This window comes from Nomascus leucogenys, chromosome 21, assembly GCF_006542625.1.
Source record: "Nomascus leucogenys isolate Asia chromosome 21, Asia_NLE_v1, whole genome shotgun sequence".
Taxonomy (NCBI): domain Eukaryota; kingdom Metazoa; phylum Chordata; class Mammalia; order Primates; family Hylobatidae; genus Nomascus; species Nomascus leucogenys.
In genome coordinates, this window is record NC_044401.1 from 56,625,409 (window position 1) to 56,649,261 (window position 23,853).

At 45.0% G+C, this 23,853-nt stretch overlaps 1 protein-coding gene across 2 annotated transcripts in view; it reads right to left on the reverse strand.

Annotated features, from left to right (window-relative positions):
- Positions 1-475: 475 nt before the first annotated feature.
- Positions 476-23,853, reverse strand: part of LMCD1 (LIM and cysteine rich domains 1) — a 66,800-nt gene continuing 43,422 nt past the window's right edge. Inside the window, exons 4-6 of one of the 2 annotated variants that reach the window (XM_030801838.1) lie at positions 20,216-20,551; positions 3,439-3,654; positions 476-1,635 (exon numbers count right to left, since the gene is read on the reverse strand). In XM_030801838.1, coding sequence (XP_030657698.1) covers positions 1,477-1,635; positions 3,439-3,654; positions 20,216-20,551 — 711 coding nt within the window. In that variant the 3' untranslated portion in view covers positions 476-1,476. Of the gene's footprint in view, positions 1,636-3,438; positions 3,655-17,849; positions 19,250-20,215; positions 20,552-23,853 lie in introns of those variants that run through there. The other variant, XM_030801839.1, reaches the window with a different exon arrangement.

Sequence of the window (23,853 nt, forward strand, 5' to 3'; positions counted from 1 at the left end):
GACACACTTGAAACTTATCTTTGAGAAGATGAACATGACGAGGAAACTGAGGGTGACTAGAGAAAGGAGCTGGGAGCAGAAAACCACTGCCTTGGGAGGATATAGCAATGGCTTTGGTGAAACTTATAAAGCACATGAATGGGGGTTTTCTAGGTACGAGATGGTCAGAGTGAAATTTGGCTGGTGAGGTTAAAGAAAACTGGCAGCAGATGAGGAAGTTCAAGAAAGAAAACCACTGGCGACCAGACTGTAAGCTCCTAGGACTTGTGTCTTTTTCATCCTTATACTCCCAGTAGAAAAATATGTTTTTCTTAGAAACTGTGGGAAAGAAATTAATTTAAGAGCTGAAAATGTTCAGAGAGACCATAAAATGGAGATACAATTTGGCCCGAAGACCTATTCTACTTGACTCATTCAATGTTTAGTTGGCAACATTAAAAATTGAGATTTCTCATAAAAGTGGCATTGTTTAATTTTTTAGATGAATTTTTATTGAAAAAAATTTATTTCTGATTGTTTTGGCATTTGAAAAAGTGCTGTATTTTTAAAGATCTGCCCACATTGGTCACCACATCCCATGTGGCACCCATTGGTGGAGCTTAGGTGGCCCCTGTTCAGTGGCTCCCCAGTACTGGTCTTACTCCCAGAGGGGTTCATTCACTATCTTCCTGGGCTCTGAGGGCAGCTGAATCAGGTCCCTGGCTAAAGGGAAGCTCATCAGTTCCCAGCAGGCCGCTTTTTAGTGTACCATAAAACATGATACCTTTGTTACATTAGTGATCTGGGAGTATCTGGAATAGGCAGATGGGGCGGGGGTTCTGTCCCAAAGCCTACACTCCCAGTGGAAGTCTGATGAGATACATTGATTGAGAGGCTCATTAGTATTTTACTGTATTTTTTGCCAGCACCGGGTGTTGCAAAATCACTGCCATGGTGTAAATAATTAGATAAGGGTGTATGTGGAATTCACAAGACTTTTATTGATCTGTTTATCATGCCAAAAAAAGTTGTTTATTTAAAATTCAAATTCCACTTGAAAAAGAGGCAACAAGCGATAGTTGGGATCCCAGCCTGCTCCTGGAGGAGCTCCTGTGTCCACAAAAAAGCACGCACATTCTACAGCTATGCGATTTGCTCACTCGGAATTGCATTCTGGAAAACTCCTCCTAGAGTCCCCTTGCAGAACGCCATTTGTGTCTTTAGTTGGTTGTAGCTGGGAAACAACAACAGAAAGAAAAGGAACTCCATCCTAAGACTTCTTAGAATATTTTTGGTTTTGAAACTACTGACCCTCAAGGATCTACCACCACCCAACCTAGAATATATATGTATCTCATATATATATTCTCACTGAAAAGCTAATCATTGTTTATTTCACTTGCTTGCTGTCACGTCAGACCCTTAGGATGGCCTCGGCACACCTGGCTCTCCTTCTCGGTGGGATCCTGTGGATTCTGGCTGTGGGTGGGCAGCCCTTCAGGAGCGTTTGGACTTGCTGCAAGTAGGGCACAGAAGCTGACCCTTGGTGACAATGTACGCCCGGCCGCTCAGCAGCTGCTCACAACCCTCACAGACAAAGTGCTTTCGGTGCCAGGCCAGATCTTCCACACGCTGGTAGTCCTCAGAGAATATTATCTGGGGAGGGGAGCAGGAGAAATGCACGACTCAGTTTCTGTCCCTAGGTAGAGAGATGGTATATCTAGGACAAGTTATAGGGTGGTGGTTCATCCCATCCTATTGTTGTTTTGACCTTTAAAAGCCTTAGCAGAAAAATCTGGCATAAATTTGAGGCAGTAAGGATAGTATTTGGTGAAGGTTGTGGTTGCATCTTAGCTTCTCAGATGGAATAAAAAAAAATCCTCCACCACAGGCAGGTTTTACTTATCTAGCATCTGTGATACTCTTTGGGCCAAATCTAAAGTTTAGTTCCAAGGTGGGATTACACACCCTGGTGAAGAAAGCTTAAGGATAGATAAGCTGCCAGTGGCCAATCATCAAGAGCAAGAATACAGAGGGTCACTTGGGCTTGGAATGAAGTGACACTTGGAACAGACATATTGTAAGGATCCCCTGAGGCTCAGGAAGTGCAGAGGAGCATAATGTTTAATGGGCTTTCAGTATTGGAGTCAAACAAGAACTGGGTATGAGTTTTCACTTAAGACATCTACCAGCTTTGTGACTTTGGGCAAATTACTTAATCCCCCTGTGCCTCAGCTTCTACATCTGTAAAATGGGGATATAAATACTTTCCATCCCATAAGGTTCTATGATTGCCAAATGACCAGCTACATATGAAAGGCTTAGAATGTTGACTGACACAAAGTCAGGCCTATCTGATTAGCATTGACCTTTCAGAGCTGCACTTTTCTTAAATGTGAAATGAGAAAAAATCATGCTTATCTCTCCCTAAAGGATTGTTGTGATATAAATGGCATGTTGCACATAAAGTATGTAGCAAATTACTGACCCACTGTAAGCCCTTAATAAATGATGGAGAATTGTTATTGTGCATATACTGTTGTCACCTCAAAAATGAGGCTCCAGGGCAGGCCTGTGACAGTCCTTTTCCTTCTTAATATCACTTAATAACAGAGTTATTAGGTAAGAGGACTACAGGGTCTTAACTTCATATGGTGACCAATTCGTAGAAGGTGGTAGAAAATAGATGTTGGTTCAATATAAAGAAGACATTTCTAACCTTCATACATGCCAAAGATGAAGTTAGTGTACTGCCTGCAACCAAAGGCATGCAAACAGTACGTACTATGATCATAATAAGTATTGCCATTATTAATACACCTTAGAGTTACTTTCATCAAACCACTATCAGAGCCTTGAATCCCTTTCACAGCATCTCTATCATATTATATTGTATTGTGTCATATTAATGTTAAGTCTTGTATTATGTTATAGTATAGTATATTAGCGTAAGACTAACAGCAGCTACCATTTATAAGTTCCTAGGTCAGGCCCTGTGGCAAGCATTTTCATGCATTATCTCATTTATCCTCATGGCCACTCTATGGGATGGGTGCTGGTCTCATCCCTATTTTATAAGTAGTAAAACTGAGACTCAACTGAGGCTCTGGAGTTAGGTAACCACATGATTATAATAATAATAGATGCATACACAGGTTTGAACATGGGCAATGCCTCCTGGTTCATCCTGCTATGTTCTGAGTACTTACTAAGTGCTAGGGATTATGCCAAAGACAAGATTCACTGGCACTGTGTCTGACCCCTCCCAACAACCCCATGGTGGTCTGCCTCATTTTGCAGATGAGAAAATGAAGGTTGAGTGCATGCAGTGAGGCCTGACCTCAGTTTCCCAATCTGTAGAACACATCATCCACAAAGCCATACTCCTTTTGGCCTCTAGGCTTTTACCCTCAGCAGTGTCCCTCAAGCCCCTCAACCCATCTCGCCGCTATCTCCCACCTCATCGCAGCCAGAGCACCGGGGCCGCAGACTCTCGCAGTAATGGCGGCCGCACCAGGGTGCACCATCCTTCCAGAAGTAGATCAGGTCCACCAGCGGCTCGGAGCACTTGGCACACACAAAGCAGGTGGGGTGCCACTGCTTGCTGTAGCCTGCCCTGTCCGAGTAGACCACGGGGCTGTCAGGAGGGGCCACTCCCTTGCAGAGCTCGCAGACCTGAAGGATGGGGAAGGACCACAGGAGACAAGCAAGTCAGAAGAGCACAGTGACATGGGCTCGAATTCCAGCTCCAGCCTCTCTACTTCCTGAGTGACCTTGGGCAAGTCACTATATCTCTTCGTGCCTCAGTTTTGTCATCTGCAAAGCGGCACAATAATATTGCCTACCTAACAGGCTATTCATGAGGACTAAATAAAGTTATTTATTTAGCACAGTGATTCCCAAATTGTTTGGTCTCAGTACCCTTTATACTCTTAAAAATTATCAAGACCCCCCCAGAGTTTTTGTTCATGTGGGTAATAGCTATTGATATTTACCATAAGAGAAATTAAAACTGAGAACAATTTAAATAGTTTTTATTCATTTAAAAATGACAATACTAAACCTGTAATACATTAACATACCTATCTTGTTATTAAAATAACTATATGTTTCAAAACAAAAAAAGTAGTGAGAAGAAAATTTTAAGACATTGTTTTATATATTTGCAAATCTCTTCAATGACTTGCAAAAGATTGCTGGATTCCCATAACTGCTTCTGCAGCCCATCTTTTGCATGCTGTGGTTTTGGTTGAAATATACGAAGAAAATCTGAACTCAAACTGACATAAAGTTGGAAAAAGGAGGACAATGCATTTTAAAAGACCTTCCAAGTAACTGTGGATATTCTTCTTTGATACTATATTAAAATTTGACACAGGATAGTTTCTCAAGTTAGTTGCAGTGTGAAATCTGAAAGCACATCAGTGAACCTTTCATATTTGGTTACATTAAAACCTGTTTGTTTACCTTGCACTTTGAATGGATCTTTTTACCCATGCATGAATAGTTTTAAATAATATTTATATTTAATAAATAATATTTTTGCCTAGAAGTGGTGCCTTATGCCTTTAATTCTAGCACGTTGGGAACTGGAGGTAGGAGGATCATTTGAGGCCAAGAGTTTGAGACCAGCCTGGGCAACATAGCAAGACCCCATCTCTACAAAAAAATTTAAAAATTAGCCAGTTATGATGGTGCTCGTTTGTAGTCCTAGCTACTCAGAAGGCTGAGGTGGGAGGACTGCTGGAGCCCAGGAGTTTGAGTTTGAGGCTGCAGTGAGCTATGATCGTGCCACTGCATTCCAGCCTGGGTGACAGACTGAGACCTTGTCTCAAATAATAATAATAATAATAATATTTGAGTAGTTCTAGAGTTACAGAAAAATTGCAAAAATAGTACAGAGAATTTCTATATACTCCACACTCAGTTTCTTGAGTTATTAACATCTTACATTGATAAGGTATATTTGTCATAATTAATTAACCAATATTGATATGCTATTATTAACTAAAATCCAAACTTTATTCAGGTGTTCATAAACTTTACCCAGTGTCCTTTTTCTATTCCAGGATCCCAGATTCACTTAATTGTCATGTCTCCTGAGGCTCCTCCTGGCTGGGACAGTTTCTCAGACTTTGTTTTTGGCCACCATGACAATTTTGAGGAGTACTGGTCAGGTGTTTTGTAGAATGTCCCTCAGTTGGGATTTGCCTGATGTTACTATGATGACTACATTGGGAGGAAGATCAAGGGGCAAATTGCTCCTCTCATCACGTCCTACCAAGGGTACATACTGTCGCTCTCACTTGTCACTGTTGCGGTTTACCTTGACCTTCTGGTGGAGGCAGTGTTCGTCAGATTCTTAACTGTAAAATGACTCTTCTCCCCACTTCCATACTATCCTCTTTGGAAGGAAGTCACTAAGCCCTCCATGTCTAAAGAGTGCTGCATCTCCTCCAGGGCCAAGTACCTACATAAGTTATTTGGAACCCATGCATGATTTTGGCAGATCCCCCAAAAAGACTCCATGTATGTTAGCTAACATTATTTTTTAAATACCTATGGGATTATCTAATTTATATCTGTTCCCTCCACTAAGTGGCTAGCTGCAGAGGGCAGAGAGAGGCTGCTTGGTTGCTGCTCTGACCCAGGACCCTCTACTGGGCCCCACACACAGAAATTCCCCATCAATAGTTGCTGAATGAAGGAATGCTCCACCTTGCCACAAGGCCTTTGCCCTTGCTGTTCAGGATGTCTGGTACATTGTTCCCATTCCTGTTTGCCTGATTAACTCCCTTTCATTCTTCAGATGTCAGACTTAAAGATCTTTTGTTCTGGGAAATCTTCTCTGACCTCCTTCCAGGGGCAATTAAGTCCATAATAAAGCTTCTCTGCTTACCTTTCTCTGTATGGTTGTTTGATACGTGTTCTTTCTACACTAGATGGAAGTACCTTGGGAGCAGGAGCCACATCCAACTATGCTTGCTTTCACATCTCCTCAGTGCCAGGCACATAGTAGATGAACAATGAATATTTGGAGACCTCTGCCCTCCAACCTCATACTTCCTACTTAGGGGACAACAGATGAATGTGGAAGACACTAGCAGATGATACATCTATCTGCACCTTAGAGACAGGTTTAGACTAAGTGCAGCAGAGAGTTGGGCTCCAGAGACAGTTGTGGAAAGTTCTTGGGAGCTTTCAAAACACTCTTGTCTTTCGGGGGCTTGTCCATGTTTAGTTAGCATCTACTGTGTGCTAGGCCCTGGACTAGATGCTGGGGATACAGCAGTGACCCAGGCAGATAATGCCAGAGGCTTCAGGGAAACTGGGGCTGTGTGTGTATGGAGGCAGAAAATAAATATATAAAAAAACAGATGAGACAATCATGGAGTGTGATAAATACTAGGAAAACAATCACAGGGTAAGGGAATGGAGAGTGACTTTGGGGGTGGATGGCAGGGATCACCTTAGCAGGAGAGGCCTCTCTGAGGGATGAGGGGCTAGCGATCAACCACATTCCTATTTAGCTCACAGCAATCCTCTGGGTAGGAGATTCAGGTACATAGGAAATGCACTCATTTTATAGATAAGACCAGCGAGGCCCAAGGAAACAAAACAGCTTATGAAGGCCAAGAAACAGCCAAGAAACAGAGCTGGGATTCAAACTGCTGCCCTTGGCTCTGTGGCTTTCTATGGGAACTGAGCTGGGTTGGGTGGGGAGACTAAACTCAGGGAATTTTCTGAAGGACTAGGAGGGCTCCCAGGAGAATGCATTCTGGCATGGCAAAGGAGCAGCATGCCCAATGGCTAGAGGTGAGAAGCAGCTTCCCTACAGTGCCTCTCAGCAGTTAATGCAGCCAGTGCCCGGCTGCTTGTCGTCCTCTTTCCATGTGCGGCTCCTTTATCTGTCTTTTACTGCCAGTAACATTTTCACTGGCCTGCTCAGAAACCATGACAAGGTGGACCTCAACTCATGTTGTTCCTCAGCTTCAGTTAGGATTAGGGCTTTGTGGGGATGGTGAGTGTGCCTGGGAGAAGTTCTCTGTGACTCTAGATTTCTGTCTCATGCCAGTTCCCAGGAGCAGTGAAAGTTGCCAAATGCTCATTCATTTACTGGTTCATTCAGGTATCCATCCATCGCACATTTATAACTTGTCCATTCTCATCCTCTAAAGAATGGGAACTTGACATTCTCAATCCATACAATCTTTTGAGCCATTTTGGAGTTATCCTCTGCTGCGGTAAGCCCTGATAATGATGATGGAGACAACAACGGCTGTCATGTCCCTACGGCGTGTCTGCATCCAGCACTGTGCTCAGGACTTTGTTCTCATTACTATTACCCCTTACATAAGCCCGAGAGAGTTATTTCTCCTTCTAGAGTTATTTTTCTATTTGGAAATCATCTTCTCTCCTAGAAATGACAAAACTGAAGTTCAGGGAGATTCAGTGATTTGTTCAGTAATGCACAGCTGATGGGAGGCAAAGCTAGGATTTGAACAGAGGCCAAACCTGACTCCGAAGCCAAAGTTCTTTCTACTCTATCATGTGGCCTTGAGATCCGGCGTCAGTAAGCTACGGCCCATGGCCAAACCCGGCCACTGTCTGTTCTTGCAAGCCCCATGAGAATGAAGACTGGATTTTACATTTGCCATCCAATTCAGTGAAATGTTTTCTCCCAAGAAAGAATTCTACTTTTCTCATTAGTAGACCTATATTGGAAAAAAAAAGCCTGTGCTCAATTATTTTTATTATCTTTTGAATTTCATTTAAAAAAATCCATGGAAAGTTGTTTTCTCTCTTGTTACATAAAGTGCCCACATGATATTGCAATTTTGGCTCTTGGCTCAATCTCCTAAAATATTTATCACCTGGCCCTCCAAAGAAAGTGTTTGCTGACCCTGGCTTTAGATGCTAATTTAAACTTAGCAAGTTTCAACTATGTTTCAGCCAAAATAGAAATATTTATTGTTTTACCATGTGAAGACAGGGAAGCGTATAAGAGTTTGCACACTTACTATTCTTAACTTATATACTTTGATTACATACTTAATATATTCTTATATATTGAAGAGGAAATGAACATTAAAATGGTGAAAATTAGGAAAAGAACACTGAATAACAAAGAATGTCATGTACTGATAGCAGTTTATGAGCATAGGAGCTCTTGAATGACTGCCTATATAAGGAATGTGTTTGGTTAACTAGATATATCTTGAACTGGATCCTGACTGTGCCTGATAACGTTCCTTAGAACATGCTAGATTTGTGGTTTCAGTTATACCCCCAAGAATGAGTGGTGTGAGTTTTTCGCCCAAATGAAAACCCTGTTCCTCTTCACATGACTGAGACTCAGCTGGCCTGGAGCCCATCAGGGGGTCTAGACAAAAAACCAGTGACCAATCATCATCTACTTATTTTCACCCTCCCTCCTGCATAGCTAGGAACTGTAAACTCTTTGGCCAGGGCTGTCTGAGTACAAAGTGAGTTGTCTGTCTGGCTTCTTATTTCTACAGAATGAAATTTCCAGCTGTTTCCCTCCCACACAAAAGGGGCTTCGTGTCAGTTCACCAAACTACACCCCATTGGGAAAGACCATGATATATCAATGGGGCTCCCCACTCCACATTTCCAAATGTGAATTGACATGAAAGTAGGGGATGGGAGAGGGATAGAAATGCACCTGGATTGGTCTGGGGAGCACCGGCAGGCACCCTGATGATACACTGAAGGAAGGAGGGGGATATCAGGTCCAAAAGGCAGTTTAGGGTGATCATGGGTGGCTTTAAACCCAGGTTATGGGTTGGGACTTCACTCTGGAGGCAATGGGGAGCCACGACTGGTTCTTTTTAAGACACTTTAAAAATATTTAAATTTTTTGTAGAGACAGGGTCCGACTATGTTACGCAGACTGGTCTTGAACTCCTGAGCTCAAAGTATCCTCCTGCCTTGGCCTCCTCAAGTGCTGGGATTATAGGCGTGAGCCACTGCACCTAACCTGTTACTGGTTCTTGAGATGAGGAGTTCAAGGTTGTAATTTGCACTGTAGGGAGATATTCTGGCAGCAGTATGAAGGAAGGAAGGAAAATTCTTGTTCACAGAGCTTGTTTGCAACCTTCTCATCTGTTGGAAAGCACTTTGTGAAGCCCCTCCTGAAGGAGTGTTTCTTCCCTCACTGTTCTCCCTAACATCCCTGGCTCTTGGCCCGGTTTCTACCAGTAGCCAGCCCTTTTAAGCAAACAGTGTCACTATCACTCTATGAAAACAAGATGTCCGGGTAAGGAGCCCTGTCAACATGTGTCAGGATGAAATGTGCTCTTCTTGCCTCTGAGCCATTTTCTGCGTCCTTAACCCAGTCATCTCAAAGGATGAGAGAGCTGAGGTTGTCCTGGATCTATCGTCTGGTGGTCCCTCAGCCACCAGAGACAAGCTAGCAGCCGAGTCAGAATGCCGGGCTACTTGGGTCCCATCATCCTGGCCCTTTCTCAGCACAAACTTAGTCTCTCCCACAATCCTTTGTAGCGAGGTTTGCAATTTCTAAATTGCAATAGGTGGCTGAGACGGGAGATACCAAGTCAGACTGCCTGGGTTCATAGCTGTGTGACCTTGGGCAAATGAACTAATTTATCTGTGCCTCTGTTTTTTCACCTGTTGAATGGCAATAGTAATGATAGCAACATCATAGGATTGTGGTGTGAGTTAAATGACATAACGGAATTTTTGGACTTATAAGGGCTCAATAATGATTTGCAAAAATCTCGTGTATTCCTTAACTCTGCCCACCTTGCAAGCTAGAAATGTAAAGCCCAGAGGGATTAAACCACTTTCCTAAAATGACAAAGATATGTTGAAGGCAGGTTTGGAGGCCTGGATTTCTTCCCATGATACCAAGGGCATGTAGACTAGCAGGAGGTCATTCCTGCCACTGATGAGCTCTATTTTTTCCCCTATCAGTTCTCTCCATCTGTGCAAGGCCAGAGAATCAAGTTGTGTGAGTTTTTCATCATTTGCCACTGCTCCAGACTCAGCTCCACTCATCCCCTGCTTGGAGAGCCTGCTCCTTCCCATATCTGATCCTGCCCCTGGAGACAGTGGTTCTCAGGGTTGAGCCTGCCTCAGTATCCCCTAGAGGGCCGTTTAAAAGATATCTCTGCTCCCCCACCACCACCACCTCCCCACAGTGTCTGATACAGTAGATCTGGGGTGGGGCACAAGAATTTGCAAGTTCCCAGGGGATGCTGGTGTGGTCGGGGCCACACTTTGAGAACCGCTGTTATAGACTGTTTAAAAATAACTTTATACATAAGCTCTGCAAAACTGATATCACCAATTCAGTTCAGTTACAACAAAGGCTCATTTGAATTCCTGGGATGTTTAAATTCAACACTATTTTTAAGAAAGACCAATGAGGCCATTCTCAGGTTACTCCCCCTATTAAGGAGCTAGTATGGTCAAATGGAAGTTCTTTGGGACTATGGTAAAAGGCATGGAGAAGAATGCTTTATAATTAGCATATCAGTTGTTTCTTGTTCATGTTCCCAAATATCTAAGATTGGAGCTTGCTCATGAGAATGTGTCCAACATTTGTCATGTGACCTTGTTTGCAGACTATTTCCCACCTGGGTAGAGGATGTGTGAAACAAACCTTTCAGAAGTAGAACAAATGGGAAGTTTCTCCCTGTGCCAGTAAAGTGTTGCCTTGTTCCTTATTCTAATGGCACGAGATTCTTAATTGAAATGAAATATTTTGAATATTGGGGCCTTTGCAATTTATAAACACCTGCCTCAAGAAAGCTGAGGAACATTTTAGATTCAGCTGCTCAAAAGCTAAGACCCTGCAGGGTTGTGGGGTTCCCTCAGCCATGGTGTGTTTAAGTCATGTTGGCAAATTTCTTGGATACCCTTCCAACCAACATAGAATTTAATTCCTTTTCCATGAATATGGTCCCACTTTAGTGGCTCGATTCTATAGAACAGAACATGGATGAAGTGATGCTATGCAGCTCCCAGGGTAGTAATAAAGGCAGTGTTTTCCCCTGGGCTCTCTCTCTCAGTACACACACCTTGGGAGCCCTCGGCTGACAGGAAAGAAGTCTTGGTATCCTGAACCTTCCATCCGAGGGCAACCACGTGGAGAGACCTTGGAGGTCCAGGAGGTCAAGGGAGGGTCCCAGCTGTGTGTGTCTTCCCAGCCTCTAGCCCAAATAAATGAATGAACGAGCTTCAGGTGATTCCAGCCTCTGGCCTGCAAGCTCCTCCAAATGACACCGAATGGACAGAGACAAGCTGTCCCCACTGAGCCCTGCCAAAATGGTGATTTGTGAGCAAAATACATGTTGGTTTCAGCCATATGCCTTGGGATGCTTTGATATGCAGCCCTAGGTGACAGAAACATCAAATGTGTACATGCAGAATTATTAAGGTTTCTGAAATGGGAGTAACCAAGACACAAAGTGTTTTAGGCAACAGCAGACTTGGGACAATGGCCAAGGGTTACTCAGCTGAAGAACTGTCTCTAAAAACTGAACTGTGTTGGCCTTCAGAGAGGGATCGGCAGATATGGAGGAGGCTCTAAATCAGCAATAATCTCTGTCTCGGGTTTGCCAGAAGTTCTGTCTGCATTGTGTTGTTTTCCTCCGAAAGGCTCTTATCCAAAGGCCTATCCAGTCTAAACCCAGAGTGCCTCGTGGAAATCTCACTACTACAATACAGTAAATATTAACACAAGGGCCTTGAATTCAGGCACTGGGTTCTTTCCAACACAAATACTCAACAATTTGTTTATAAACAGCATCTCCCCATTTCCTCTTATGGTGACTATTTACCATCTTTGCTTTGCAGCCTCATGTATCCCAGAGGTTTTTATGTATGTGTTTCTTTCTTTCGTAGTCTAACATCATTTCTGGCATCCTTAGCTCTCTTAAGTTCTGCTTCCCCACACTGTATAGTCTTCCCAAGGCTCCCTATGGTGCAGAATGTGCAGGGTGGGTGAGCAACGGTTTGGGTCATGTGCTTTGGAACATGGTTCATGCCATTGCTTCATCACTGGTGAAGCTCTTGGACAAATTATCCAACCCTCTGAACCTCAGTTTTCTCATCGGTAGCACATCGTGGCAGGCCCTGGCTCATAGGAAATGCCTTAGCCTGGTGTCGGTGGTCACTACTGTTAACTGACCCCTTCACCTTGCGTTTCTTCTTGGGGCAGATTATCCATTATGGGACTCTCTGCCAAGCAAGGCAAAATATTAAACATTTCTAACTGAATCTCCCTCCCTGGTTATGTGATGAAGTGAGGGAGATGGAAAGGCTTCATAAATGCTACACGTGTAAGAGAACATCAGTGTGGGTTGTTCTCAAATCCAGCTCTGACAAGCATGAGCCCAAGGACTGGCTCCTTGCAAAAGGATGCTGCTTGGTCCACAGCTGAGCATGGACAGAGTCTCAGATGTGTTCATTCCCATTGCAACGGCCTTGCCCGGGGCTTAGAACTGCGTGGGTGCTCCAGAGATGGGAGCACCTGTTAATTAGAGTCTGTGTCAGGTTTGGAGTGAGGCAGGTCTGGATCCTAGCTCTGGATTAACTACTCACCATCTAGGTGACTAGACAATTTCCTCAGCTTTGTTTTTTGAAATTTTTGTTTTTGTCTGTGATCCACAGTAGGAAGTACATTTCATGTCCTGATCCAACACACACACATACACACACACACTCCTGAAAAAAAAAAAGCTTCCTAGAAAAATATTTACTACTCCTGAAACACTCTTCCTTTTTCAGTTAAAAGAAATTCTGGTTGTAATCCACTAAATTGATGTATTACCTACTGATGGATTGTGACCTGAAGTTTGAAAACACTGTTTAACTTTGCTAAGAGTATCTTTTAATTCCCTTGTTTGTAAAAAGGAGGATGATATACTTTGTAGGATAATTCTTAGGATTAAGTAAAATAACATGCAAAATCTCTGGCACAGTGCCTGGTACAACCTAGGTAGTCAATGAATGGGAGATGACAGCATCATCATCATCGTCATCATTTAGCCCATATTAGCAAAACAAAATTGAGTAAAACCAAAGAGATTAATAAAAAGCTAAAACTATTCTTTATGATTCTTCCAGTTCAGGGGTCAGCAAACTGCATCCATCTGTGGGCCAAATCTAGCCCACCACCTGTTTATGTAAATACAGTTTGATTGGAACACAGCCAGGGTCATCTGTTTAGATATTGCCTATGGTAGCTTTAGTGCTTCAAGAGCTGTGTTAATTCGTCGTGACAGAGACCATGTGGCCTGAAAAACCTTCAATATTCACTATATGCCCTGTACAGAAAGTTTACCAATCCGTTTTAATCAATGGAATAATATGCAGCCCACTCAAAAAAAAAAAAAAAAAAAGCTTGTGAAGGCCATGTGGCAACATGGGAAAGTATTTACAGTATAAAAAGTGGGAGAAAGGGAAGTTTCTTTGGAAGAAAAAAAAGATCTCCCTGAAAGTCACTAAAGTATCTCCACTGCAAAGCAAGAGGCAGGCAGATGCCGAGAAGCTGGTAACCATAGTGATTTTGCGGCTGCCCCCAGGCTCCTGCCCATGGTGCCTGAGCCAGGGGTGGCAGGACTGTGGGGAGCAGGGATTCCTCTGGGTGAATGACCCCAGTTTTGTCTCTGGGCCTCTTACCCTCCTGTCCTCCAGCTCAGATGGGGATCACTAAGTGGGGAGGAGTGGCAGTTTCAAATTCCCAAGTGGGGCTGGCAGGAAAGCCGGCCAGCCTGCCTGCCGAGCCCACAAGCCAAACATCTGCTTAGACAAAGACTTGGAAGTCCCTTGCCCACAAATATGTCCCTCTATTGGGGCTGGAGTTGGGCTGAGCCGCCAGCTGCTGTAAGTTTCCATCTGAAAGACAGACCTTTGGCGGGGAGGGAGGGGACGGAGGCCTCCCGTCCCCCTTCAGCATTCTTGTGGGGAAATGGGGCAGAGGGGTCAGACTGTGCTCCCAGCATCCTGGAGGATGATTTGGGACCATATTCACACGTTTTTATGACTGTGGGGAACATCTTCACTTCTCTCAACCGACTGTCCTCCTCCTAAGTTTGCTCTTTTGGGGCAGTCACTTGGCCTGAGGAAGGAGTGGTTGGGGAAGGGGCAAGACAGGGAGGCGCCCGGCAGGAATGGTAAATGCTAAAGAATAGAGATCACATTAAAGGCTATGTTCTGGCTTTCTTTCCCCTTTCTTCAGTTACAAGTTCGGGGTGTGGATAAAGGCGGAAATTCCTGGGCAAAATAACCATGCCCGGGAAATCTGTGTATTTAATTTCTGAGAAAATATTCAGCAAGCTCTCTAAATGCAGGGCAATGGCTTGGTGGAGCTGCTAACAGTTAGAACATTAAGATCATTGCCCACCCAGCTCAGGGGCCCATCAATTCCATCCAGGTGGTGAGTGCAGGGCTTGGAGAATGCGCGAGGGGCTCCCACCAGCCTGGTGTGAACGGGTCCAGGTTGCTGGTGTCGGCAGCTCCCTGGCCATGGAGATCTCTGATACTCAAAAGGCCCACAAGAACCCACAGTGGGTGGAACTGGGGTTGGACAGGGGAGTCCTTTCATTGTTCTCAGTATGCAGATAAAAGGCTCCCAAATGCTCAGTGGGCTGAGCTGCGAGCTACCCCATACAGTGCTGCCCACCCTGGAGAACCTAAACACTCACATATATACCCCCTGGCATGGTTGGACCCACCCTGCCAAGGCCCCACCCCAACACAGCTTCAGACTTCACTCTGCCAGTGAAGCAGAAGGACTGGGGATTGAACCGAAGCCCCACTCTCATCAGCAAGTGGGGTAACCTCACTGTGCCCCAGGTTCCTCATCTGCGAAATGGGTATCACAACCCCAACCTCTCTCACTGGTTGTTACAAAGAGTTAAAGAGGTTTATTACTTGGGAGGTTGAGGCGGGAGGATAGTTTGAACCTGGGAGTTTGTGGCTGCAGTGAACTATAATCCTGCCACTGCACTCCAGCCTGGGTGAGGGAGTGAGAGCTGTGTATCTAAAAAAATAAAAAATAAAGAAATGGAGACCTTGCACAGTGCCTGCTGCAGCCTCACAGTTTCCCCTTTCTTCCCTTGATTCTCATCTTGTCTTCTTTCCTACCCTCCATCCCCGCACAATGGGACATGTGAGGAAAAGAGGGAGACTAAATATTTTTGAATTGTATTGGCCTCACTGACTGAAAAGGGCTCGCCTCTTCAGGGGTGACAGCAGGTGCGGTAGCATCTTGGACTGGGATTTTTCAGGCTTGGTATTGCCCCATGAAGAGGGATTACTCTGACAACTTGGTGGCCAGAGGAACCTCCCATGATATCCTGCCTCTCCTGACCTCAGTGTAATAATAACACTTTCAGAGGACTGCCCTGAGGTAGGCATGGACAGCCACAGCTTTTGGTTCATTTCTGAAGTGGACCGAGGTGCTAAGGCTAATTTTAGGTGGCCCCGTCCTGTCAGTAGGGCCCGTCTGCTGGCCTGGGGTTGGGAAGCTGGGGGTAGGGTCAGAATCTGCTCACTGTGTTCAGATCCGTGTAACTGACAGCCCCGGCCATGCAGGTGGGCTGGGCTCAGACGGCAGTGCGTCCTGGCCACCACTGTTATCTGGGCTCACTCAGAACATGGCCCCTTAGTAGGAACTCCATACAGGCATTTTGGCAATAACACTCCTCTGGTGTGGACATTATTTTCCAATGAGGATGGTTGGGTTGGGGGGGCTGGGTGGGAGGACTTGGCAGGCTGACCCTGCCATCGCTCTAATAGGCCCCCTCCCAAGGACTCAGAGGAAGGACGTCCGCCAGCAGGTGGACAAGGTGGGAGGGAGCTGAGGGAGCTCACAGCTGGTGTGTGGGGAGGGTGGGTGTAGGGGAAAGTGGGGCCCTGGCCTCAGATTGCAGAGACTTAGTGTCATCAGGGATGGGGGCTGTCAAGGTAGGGTACAGAGCATAGTGTGGTAGATTCTGCACCTGTGCTTCCAGAACTCTCCAGGAACAGGGAGGCTTATGCAGTATTCTCAAAGGTGGGCTCACTTGGGGTAATCCACCGCCCATCCCACATAAATAAATACATACATAACTTTGGGAGGCCGAGGCGGGTGGATCATGAGGTCAGGAGATCGAGACCATCCTGGCTAACATGGTGAAACCCCGTCTCTACTAAAAATACAAAAAATTAGCCGGGCATGGTGGCAGGTGCCAGTAGTCCCAGCTACTTGGAAGGCTGAGGCAGGAGAATGGAGTGAACCCTGGAGGCGGAGCTTGCAGTGAGCTGAGACCGCACTACTGCACTCCAGCCTGGGCGACAGAGCGAGACTCCATCTCAAAATAAATAAATACATACATACATACATACATAGAGCCAGGAGGCCAAATACATCTGGAAAATGCCGATGTTACCATCTAGACTCTCACTCTAGGCCAAATTGGTGATATCATTTCTGCTGAGCTCACATCTAAGGCACTTTTTAACACTGTTAGCAGCGGTCCTCAAAGTGTAGCCCCAGACCAGCATCATCCGAGGACTTGTTAGCAATGCACGTGCTAAGGCTCCACCCCGCACCTACTAATAAGCTCTGGAAGTGGGACCCAGCCTTCTGGAGTTTAACAAGCCTTCCAGGTGATTTTACTTTAAGGACCACAGCATTGGCCAACTAAAGGCTCTGAGAAGTTCTGCTGTAAAGAAACCCATGTAGTTTCTTTCACTCCTGCTGTAAAGAAACTCATGTAGTTTCATGTTCACTCTAATGTCTCCTGAGCCAGCCACATGATCCTTCTATGGTCCAAAATATCTGGTAGCTCTCCTAGGAATAAGCTTTGGGAAATGGGAAAGAGCATGGACTTGATTTTAGGCAGATGTTCATTTGAATCCCAGTTCTGAGGCACAGCAGCCTGGGGAGGCACAGCCACTTCACATCTTGGGGCAGTTGTAAGCTTTAAATCAGATACTTGCTTAGTCCTGTCCTTGGTTCAGGCAATGCCCAGGGACTTGCCGACACTAACGACAAACACAATGAACACGATTAAGATGATAAACAGGCAGGTGTTACCGATACAGTTCCCCGTATGTTCACGTCTCTCTTTTTGCCCTTCGTTTTTCTCCCATAAATCTCTGTTTGGTTTTGGGGTGTTAGGCTGAGTCCTACAATTTCTTCCCCACACCTTTATTTTCAAGTTGAATGCCTGGACCACTTCTTGCAAAAACCATTGCCCTTTACCAGGGGAGCAGAAGTCAGGCTTCCTGCCCGATGCTTGGCTCTGGAAATTGTTCTATGCTGCCCTTTTATGAGAAAGGAGAGGGCGCAAGCATACAGCGTGGCCAGCACACACGTCCACTTGATGTGAATGCTGGTGAGGCAAGGCAGATGGGTCAGGAGTGCAGCCCACACCCACTCCTAATGGTGGGGTTGCTGGGAACACACTGTCTGTGGCCTGTCAGCCTATCTAGCTACCCTTATCAGGATTCACTCCCCTGCTTCAAGGAGGTAAAAAGGGAGTTAAATAAGGGCACACGGTCTTCTTCCTGCCTGGAACAAATAACAAGCAGGGTTTTACAACTTAGCATCTTACCACAGAAAGGGTATTGGATCCAGGTTCTGCCCTATAGAAACCGTGGGATCTTAGAAAAGTTACCTATTATCTTTGAATCTCACCTGTAAAATGGGTTTGGTAAAATTCACCCTACCAGACAACTATGAGAATTAAAGACAGACCCTGACAGTGTGAGCATAGTGTTTGGCACAGAGCAGGGGCTTAATAAATGCGGAACTGGAATCGCGCCGTCCCCCTAGGCAAATTGGCCATCCAAATAGATCCCATTTTTTAAGGCTTAAGTTCAAACTTTCATTCATGGGTCACATATTTATTGAGCAACAGCTATGTATATCAATGCAAATAAAGAGATGAACAAGATCTCAGCATCTACAGACGGTGACAGACGTCAATTCACTAATTACATAATAATTAAATTAAAATTGTGGTTGGGGCAGGGACATAGAAGTCTGTCTTCCACAGCTAGCCCAGCCCAGCCCAACCAATAAAGGCTTCCTTTGGAATCCCTACTTATTTTCTAACTTTGGCCTTTTCCATTTACTGTCTAGTATTGCTATTTAAATGCTTCCCAAGTTCACAATCATTTCCTAAAGCTGACTGTAGGCAAGGACCCGGGTTCTCGGGCTGCCTTTGCCTTTGTTCCACACTGAACAAATGTGCGAGGCTCAGTCAAGAATAAAATACGATGTCAGATCCACATGTTTCTTGGGAATGGTGATTTGGAAATGCTACAGTGACTTAGAGGTCTCCTTCCAACTTGGAATTATCTAGTATTTAGGGTTTATGAACAAACAGCTATTTGAGGGTGGACAGAAGCCAGGATCAGGGTGGGGCGGGAAAGACCAGTTTATAGACCATGGTAACTAGATCTAATATTTTTTTCTTTTTTATATCCCTAGGACATGTACTCTTCCTGAGAAATGGGCCTTTTATGCGTCACTACCAAATCTGTAGTAGAGGAAATAAATCTTGTTCTTTGGTCTTAAGAGTTCTCAGATAAAACAGTTCCTTGGATGGCAATCCCAGATGGTGCTAATAAGATGGGGCTTGGAGATGGAGGATGCAAGTTTTGGATGATTAGCTTGAGTGACTCCAAGGGAGAAAGAGTCTGGCCCTCTCTGGATGTGGCAGCAGCTTCGTTTGGGCTGGCATTTCCCTGGGTCGCCTGGCTCACGGGTGACTGCCAGACTGTTCAGCAAGGTAGATAATGTGCTTGGGGATCTCATGTGCTGGGACTTCTATCTCCAAAAGTTAATTGCCATAGAAACAAATGAGGACACTTGGTTGATGGGGCAGGGGGAGCAAAAGTAAAACAGGGGCTGGGGACCAGAAATGCAGTGCACACTAGACCCACGTGGTCCAGCCTCAAGCATTCCTTTCGCCTTCTGTGGGGCAGTTTAAGACAAACCAAGCCATGAGGCTTTCATCTCCCCAACGCTGGCTTCTCCTTTCTGTTTTCTCAAAATGGCCCCCAGTGGCTCACTCCTCAACAGCACGTCTTCCATACTGCCACTTCCTATGGGTTGAACATCCCCTCCAAAAACTCAGGTTGAAACATAATCCTCTGCATGGCAGTATTGAGAGGTGGGGCCTTTAAGAGATGATTGGGTCGTGAGGGCTTAGGCCCTCTGGAATGGATTAATCCACTCATGGCTTAATAGATTAATGGGTTATCACACGAGTGGGACTGGCTTCTAAGAAGAGCAAGAGAGACCTGAGTTAGCACACCCAGCCCCCTTGCCACGTGATGCCCTGAGCCACCTCAGGTCTCTGCAGAGAGTGCTCACCAGGAAGAAGGCCCTCACCAGATGCAGTCCCTCCGCCTTGGACTTCTCAGCCTCCACAGATGTATGAAATACATTCCTTTTCTTTATAAATTACCCAGTTTCAGGTATTCTGCCATAAGTAACAGAAAATGGACTAAGACACTGCTAGAGGAAACTTCTGCAAGCACAGTGTGGACCATGTACCTCTGACCAAAAGCCTGTCCATGACCTTTGGAATGAAGTCCTAAGTTCATGGCATTCTGCAGTTTGGGGACAGTGTCCTCTGCTTGTTTGATTTCCTGGGGTATAGAAACTAATACAAGCTAATCAGTATTTGACTGATGAATGGATGGATGGAATGAACCCTCCAGGAATCCAGCCTCTGCTGCCCTCCCCAGCCTCATGTCCCCAGCTCCCCAAGCATGCCACACTTTCAATCACATGAGACTTCTTTTAATCTTCTAAATGCACTGTGCTTTCTTGAACTCCTGGCTCTTTTTGCAAATGCTCACCTCTTTAAGGGGGTACACATCCTCCCCTCAAAGCCTGAAGGCTTGGATGACCCCTAGACATTCTTCATAGACCAGCTTGTACCTCACCAGCTTCTTGAAGCTTACCCTCACCACCAAGCAGGCTTAGATGTCCGTTCTCTAAACTGTTTCGGTTTTGCCTGTGACCTCCACTGGACTATGAGCCTTTCAAGGGCAGTGGTATTGTGTCATTTTCCATGGGACAGTGCCTGGCACAGAGTAAATGAGCAATCAATATCTGCGGAATGCACAGATTCATGAATAAATGCACGAATGAGGGAACAAAGCCCCGTGATGGGGCCCTGACTGTCCAGCCCTGGGCCTGCATGGTTTCAGCCTGGCTGGAAGCATGGGAGAAACTTACGTATTCCACTTCTTTGGACGGGTCACTGAGGCTGCCGTTGGTGGTAGTGGCAGTGGTCTCTGCCCCCTCTGGCTTTTCCTGTTGCTTCCCCTCCTCCTTGGGCAAGCCACCCTGCCCCGGGAGGGCCACTTCTCCCACGCCGAGGGCCTCGCTCTTATATTGCTTGACAAATTCTTCCATCAGTTTCAACTCGTTCTCCAAAAGTCCACGGCAGCGCGAGGGATCCTGGTCATAGATGGGGAGCTGGTGCATGAGCTGGCGGCGGCGGTAAAAGGCGCCCTCTGTGCCTGTCACTGGTTGCTTCTCCTTGGGGATGAGCTCCATGTACTGCAGTCCCTAGGGAGGAGGAGCAGGAAGAGACAACATGATGTGGACGGGGCTTCATCAGTCAAAGAAACTATGACAGAGCTACCTAAAACTAAAAATGCGTTCTCTTCCAGCATTCTCAGCAACTGAAAGTTTTTATTTTCTTAACTTAATGCAGTTAGATTACTTTTGTAATTTTAGAAAAATACAAAAGCAATACTGTCCATTGTGACAAATAAAACACACATAAGAGAAAAAACTTTAGTAAAGGAAAAACATGCATCCCTTAGCTACCTTGTGTATGTAGGGAGTGTTCTATGTCTCAATCTTGGTGATAGGGCCATGGAAGTGTATCTGTGTCAAAGCTCGTCAAGCCGTACACATCAGATACATGCACTTTGCCATATGCATACTGTATGATCGTGTGCTACATGACGGCATTTCAGTCCACAATGGGCCACATATGCCACAGTGGTCCCATAAGATTATCATACTCTTTTTTTACTGTACCTTTTCTAGGTTTAGATATATTTATATATACAAATATTGACTGACCATTGTGTTACAATTGCCTATGGTATTCAGTACAGTCACATGCTGTATAATTTGTGGCCTGGGAGCAATAGGCTATACTGTGTAGCCTAGATGTGTAGTAGGCTACACCATCTAGGTTTGTGTAAGTGCATTCTTTTTTTTTTTTTGAGATGGAGTCTTGCTCTGTCACCTGGGCTAGAGTGCAGTGGCATGATCTCGGCTCACTGCAAGCTCCACCTCCCGGGTTCACACCATTCTCCTGCCTCAGCCTCCCGAGTAGCTGGGACTACAGGTGCCCACCACTGCGCCTAGCTAATTTTTTGTATTTTTAGTAGAGACGATGTTTCACCGTGCTAGCTAGGATCTCCTGACCTAGTGATCTGCCCGCCTCGGCCTCCCAAGGTGCTGGGATTATAGGCGTAAACCACAGCGCCTGGCCGTGTAAGTGCATTCTTTGACATTCACACAAAGACAACATCACCTGAGGACACATTTCTCAGAACAAAACCCCAGCATTAAGTGGTGTATGACTGTCCTTTGTTTTAAAAAGGATTTTAAAAACTTACACCTTATTGGCTCATGGTAACAGCTTGCCAACAACTTTGTGTTTATCCTTCCAGACTATTTCCTATGCATATTTATTAAATAAGGGCACCCAGTCTTCTTTCTGCCTGGAACAAATAACAAACAGGGTTGCACTTAATGTATTTAAATGCTATTTTCTGTGCGTGTGTACCATTTAACATGAGTCCTTGGTCAGTGAGTTCTGTTTCTCCTGTGATTGGGCCAGCCCATGTCATAGTGTGGGACAGGGAACAATCTTGCGTGTGAGAAAGAGACACTTGTTTGCATCTGCTAATTTGTGCTCTATCTGTTCGTTAAGTAGCTAGCTCTCTACTTGCTAATAATAATCATTATTTTATCGCTTATTCTCCAAGGAACACTGTAGTTTTCAATTTTGGATGGCAGTGGAAAGAGAAAGGAGTCTACATTTACTCATGGGCTAGGTTTTCCATCAGAATTTGAATAAAGCTCATTTTGCTTTGTTCTCTGACTTTCAGTTACTGGTAATAATTACGTTTACTAGTTTGCCTCTATCCCCAAAGAAAAGTTGCTGCTTTTAAACCTCTTCTTTAGTATCATTTGCTAGATGGTAGCCAGTTGAGAAAACTCTTACAGTATAATGTCAAAAGTTATGCCAGCTGGCTGCCCTCACAAAACCTGTGTCCCACTCGGCGCTCTCTTCTCACTGGCCCCACAATTGATGGGCTTGATTTCTACCTTCACTCATGGACTTACACCTCCCCCTGCCCCTGCCCCTGCCCTCTCTCGTCTTTCCTGTTCTTACAAGCAGCACAGTATGCTTTGGTCTCTTCCTAGTCCTTAACCATTCCTAGTGTATTTGAGCTGACCCTCTAGTGGGACAGTTCAATCCCTGAGGGCAGGCCATGTCCCTTCTACTGTAGTAGCAAGAGCAAAGGCTCTGGAATCAGCTTGTCCTGAATGGAAATCCTGGTTGTAGGCATGCTGGCGGTGTGACTGTGGCCATGTCATGTCGTCTCTCTGCACAGGTTCTTCAGCTGTAAAAATGAGGATCGTAAACCCTAGAGTCGCTACAGGATTACTTAACAGAACCACAGCACCTACCAAGCTGGTCCAACCACAGCCCATGGGCCACATATGGCCCAGGACAGCTTTGAATGTGGCCCAACAGAAATTTGTAAAAAATTCGTAAACTTTCTTAAAACATTATGATATTTTTCTGTGATTTTTTAAAGCTCATCAGCTATCGTTAGTGATAGTGTATTTTATGTGTGGCCCAAGACAATTCTTCTTCCAGAGAAGCCAAAAGATTGGACACTCCTGATCTACGTGCTACTGACTTTCTCTTTCCTTTTTTTTTTTTTTTTGTTTTGTTTTTTTGAGACAGAGTCTCGCTCTGTCGCCTAGGCTGGAGTGCAATGGCCTGATCTTAGCTCACTGCAATCTCTGCCTCCTGGCTTCAAGCGATTCTTCTGATTCTCAGCAGGAGAATCCTGAGTGGCTGGGATTATAGGCGTGAGCCATTACACTCGGCTAAATTTTGTACTTTTAGTAGAGACAGGGTTTCGCCATGTTGGCAGGTTGGTCTTGAACTTCTGACCTCCACCCACCTCGGCCTCCCAAAATGCTGGGATTACAGGTGTGAGCCACCGCACCTGACACTCTTTGCTTTTCTATCTGTGGCTTTTCTCTTTTCAAATCTCTGATTACAGTTAGACTCACCAGCTACATATGTCAAAGTAGTGTCCCTCAATGGACACAGTGTACAATAACCCTGTGAAAAACTACTAACATGCAGGTTTCTGGGCACCAAGCCCCAATCAAGATCTCCATCCAGTAGGTGAGGTGTGGGGTACAGGAATCTGCATTTTTAACAAGAATCCTGGTAACTCTGATGCAAGACGTTGGCTCCTGGACTTTACTTGCACTACTGTTTCAATAAAATACTAGCAAACAAAAAAATTAGTGAGATAAACAACTGGGATTCTCAAGCACTGGACAGAAATCTGAGGAAAGGCCAGTGGATGATTCCTAGCTGCTTCAGGCTTTTGCAAAATGTAAGGATTCTCAAGGAAGAAATACGAATTTTGCTAACACCTGAGAGAGGCCTAAATGAGCTCTTAGTCTGCTCCAAGTTATAGTCAGAGATTCACATTCTTGATCAGAATGGTGTAATTTAAGTAGATGTTCATTTTAGATTTGCTGGCTTTGCAACATGAATTTTGTTTCTCTCAAAACTGAATATTTTTGCTTCA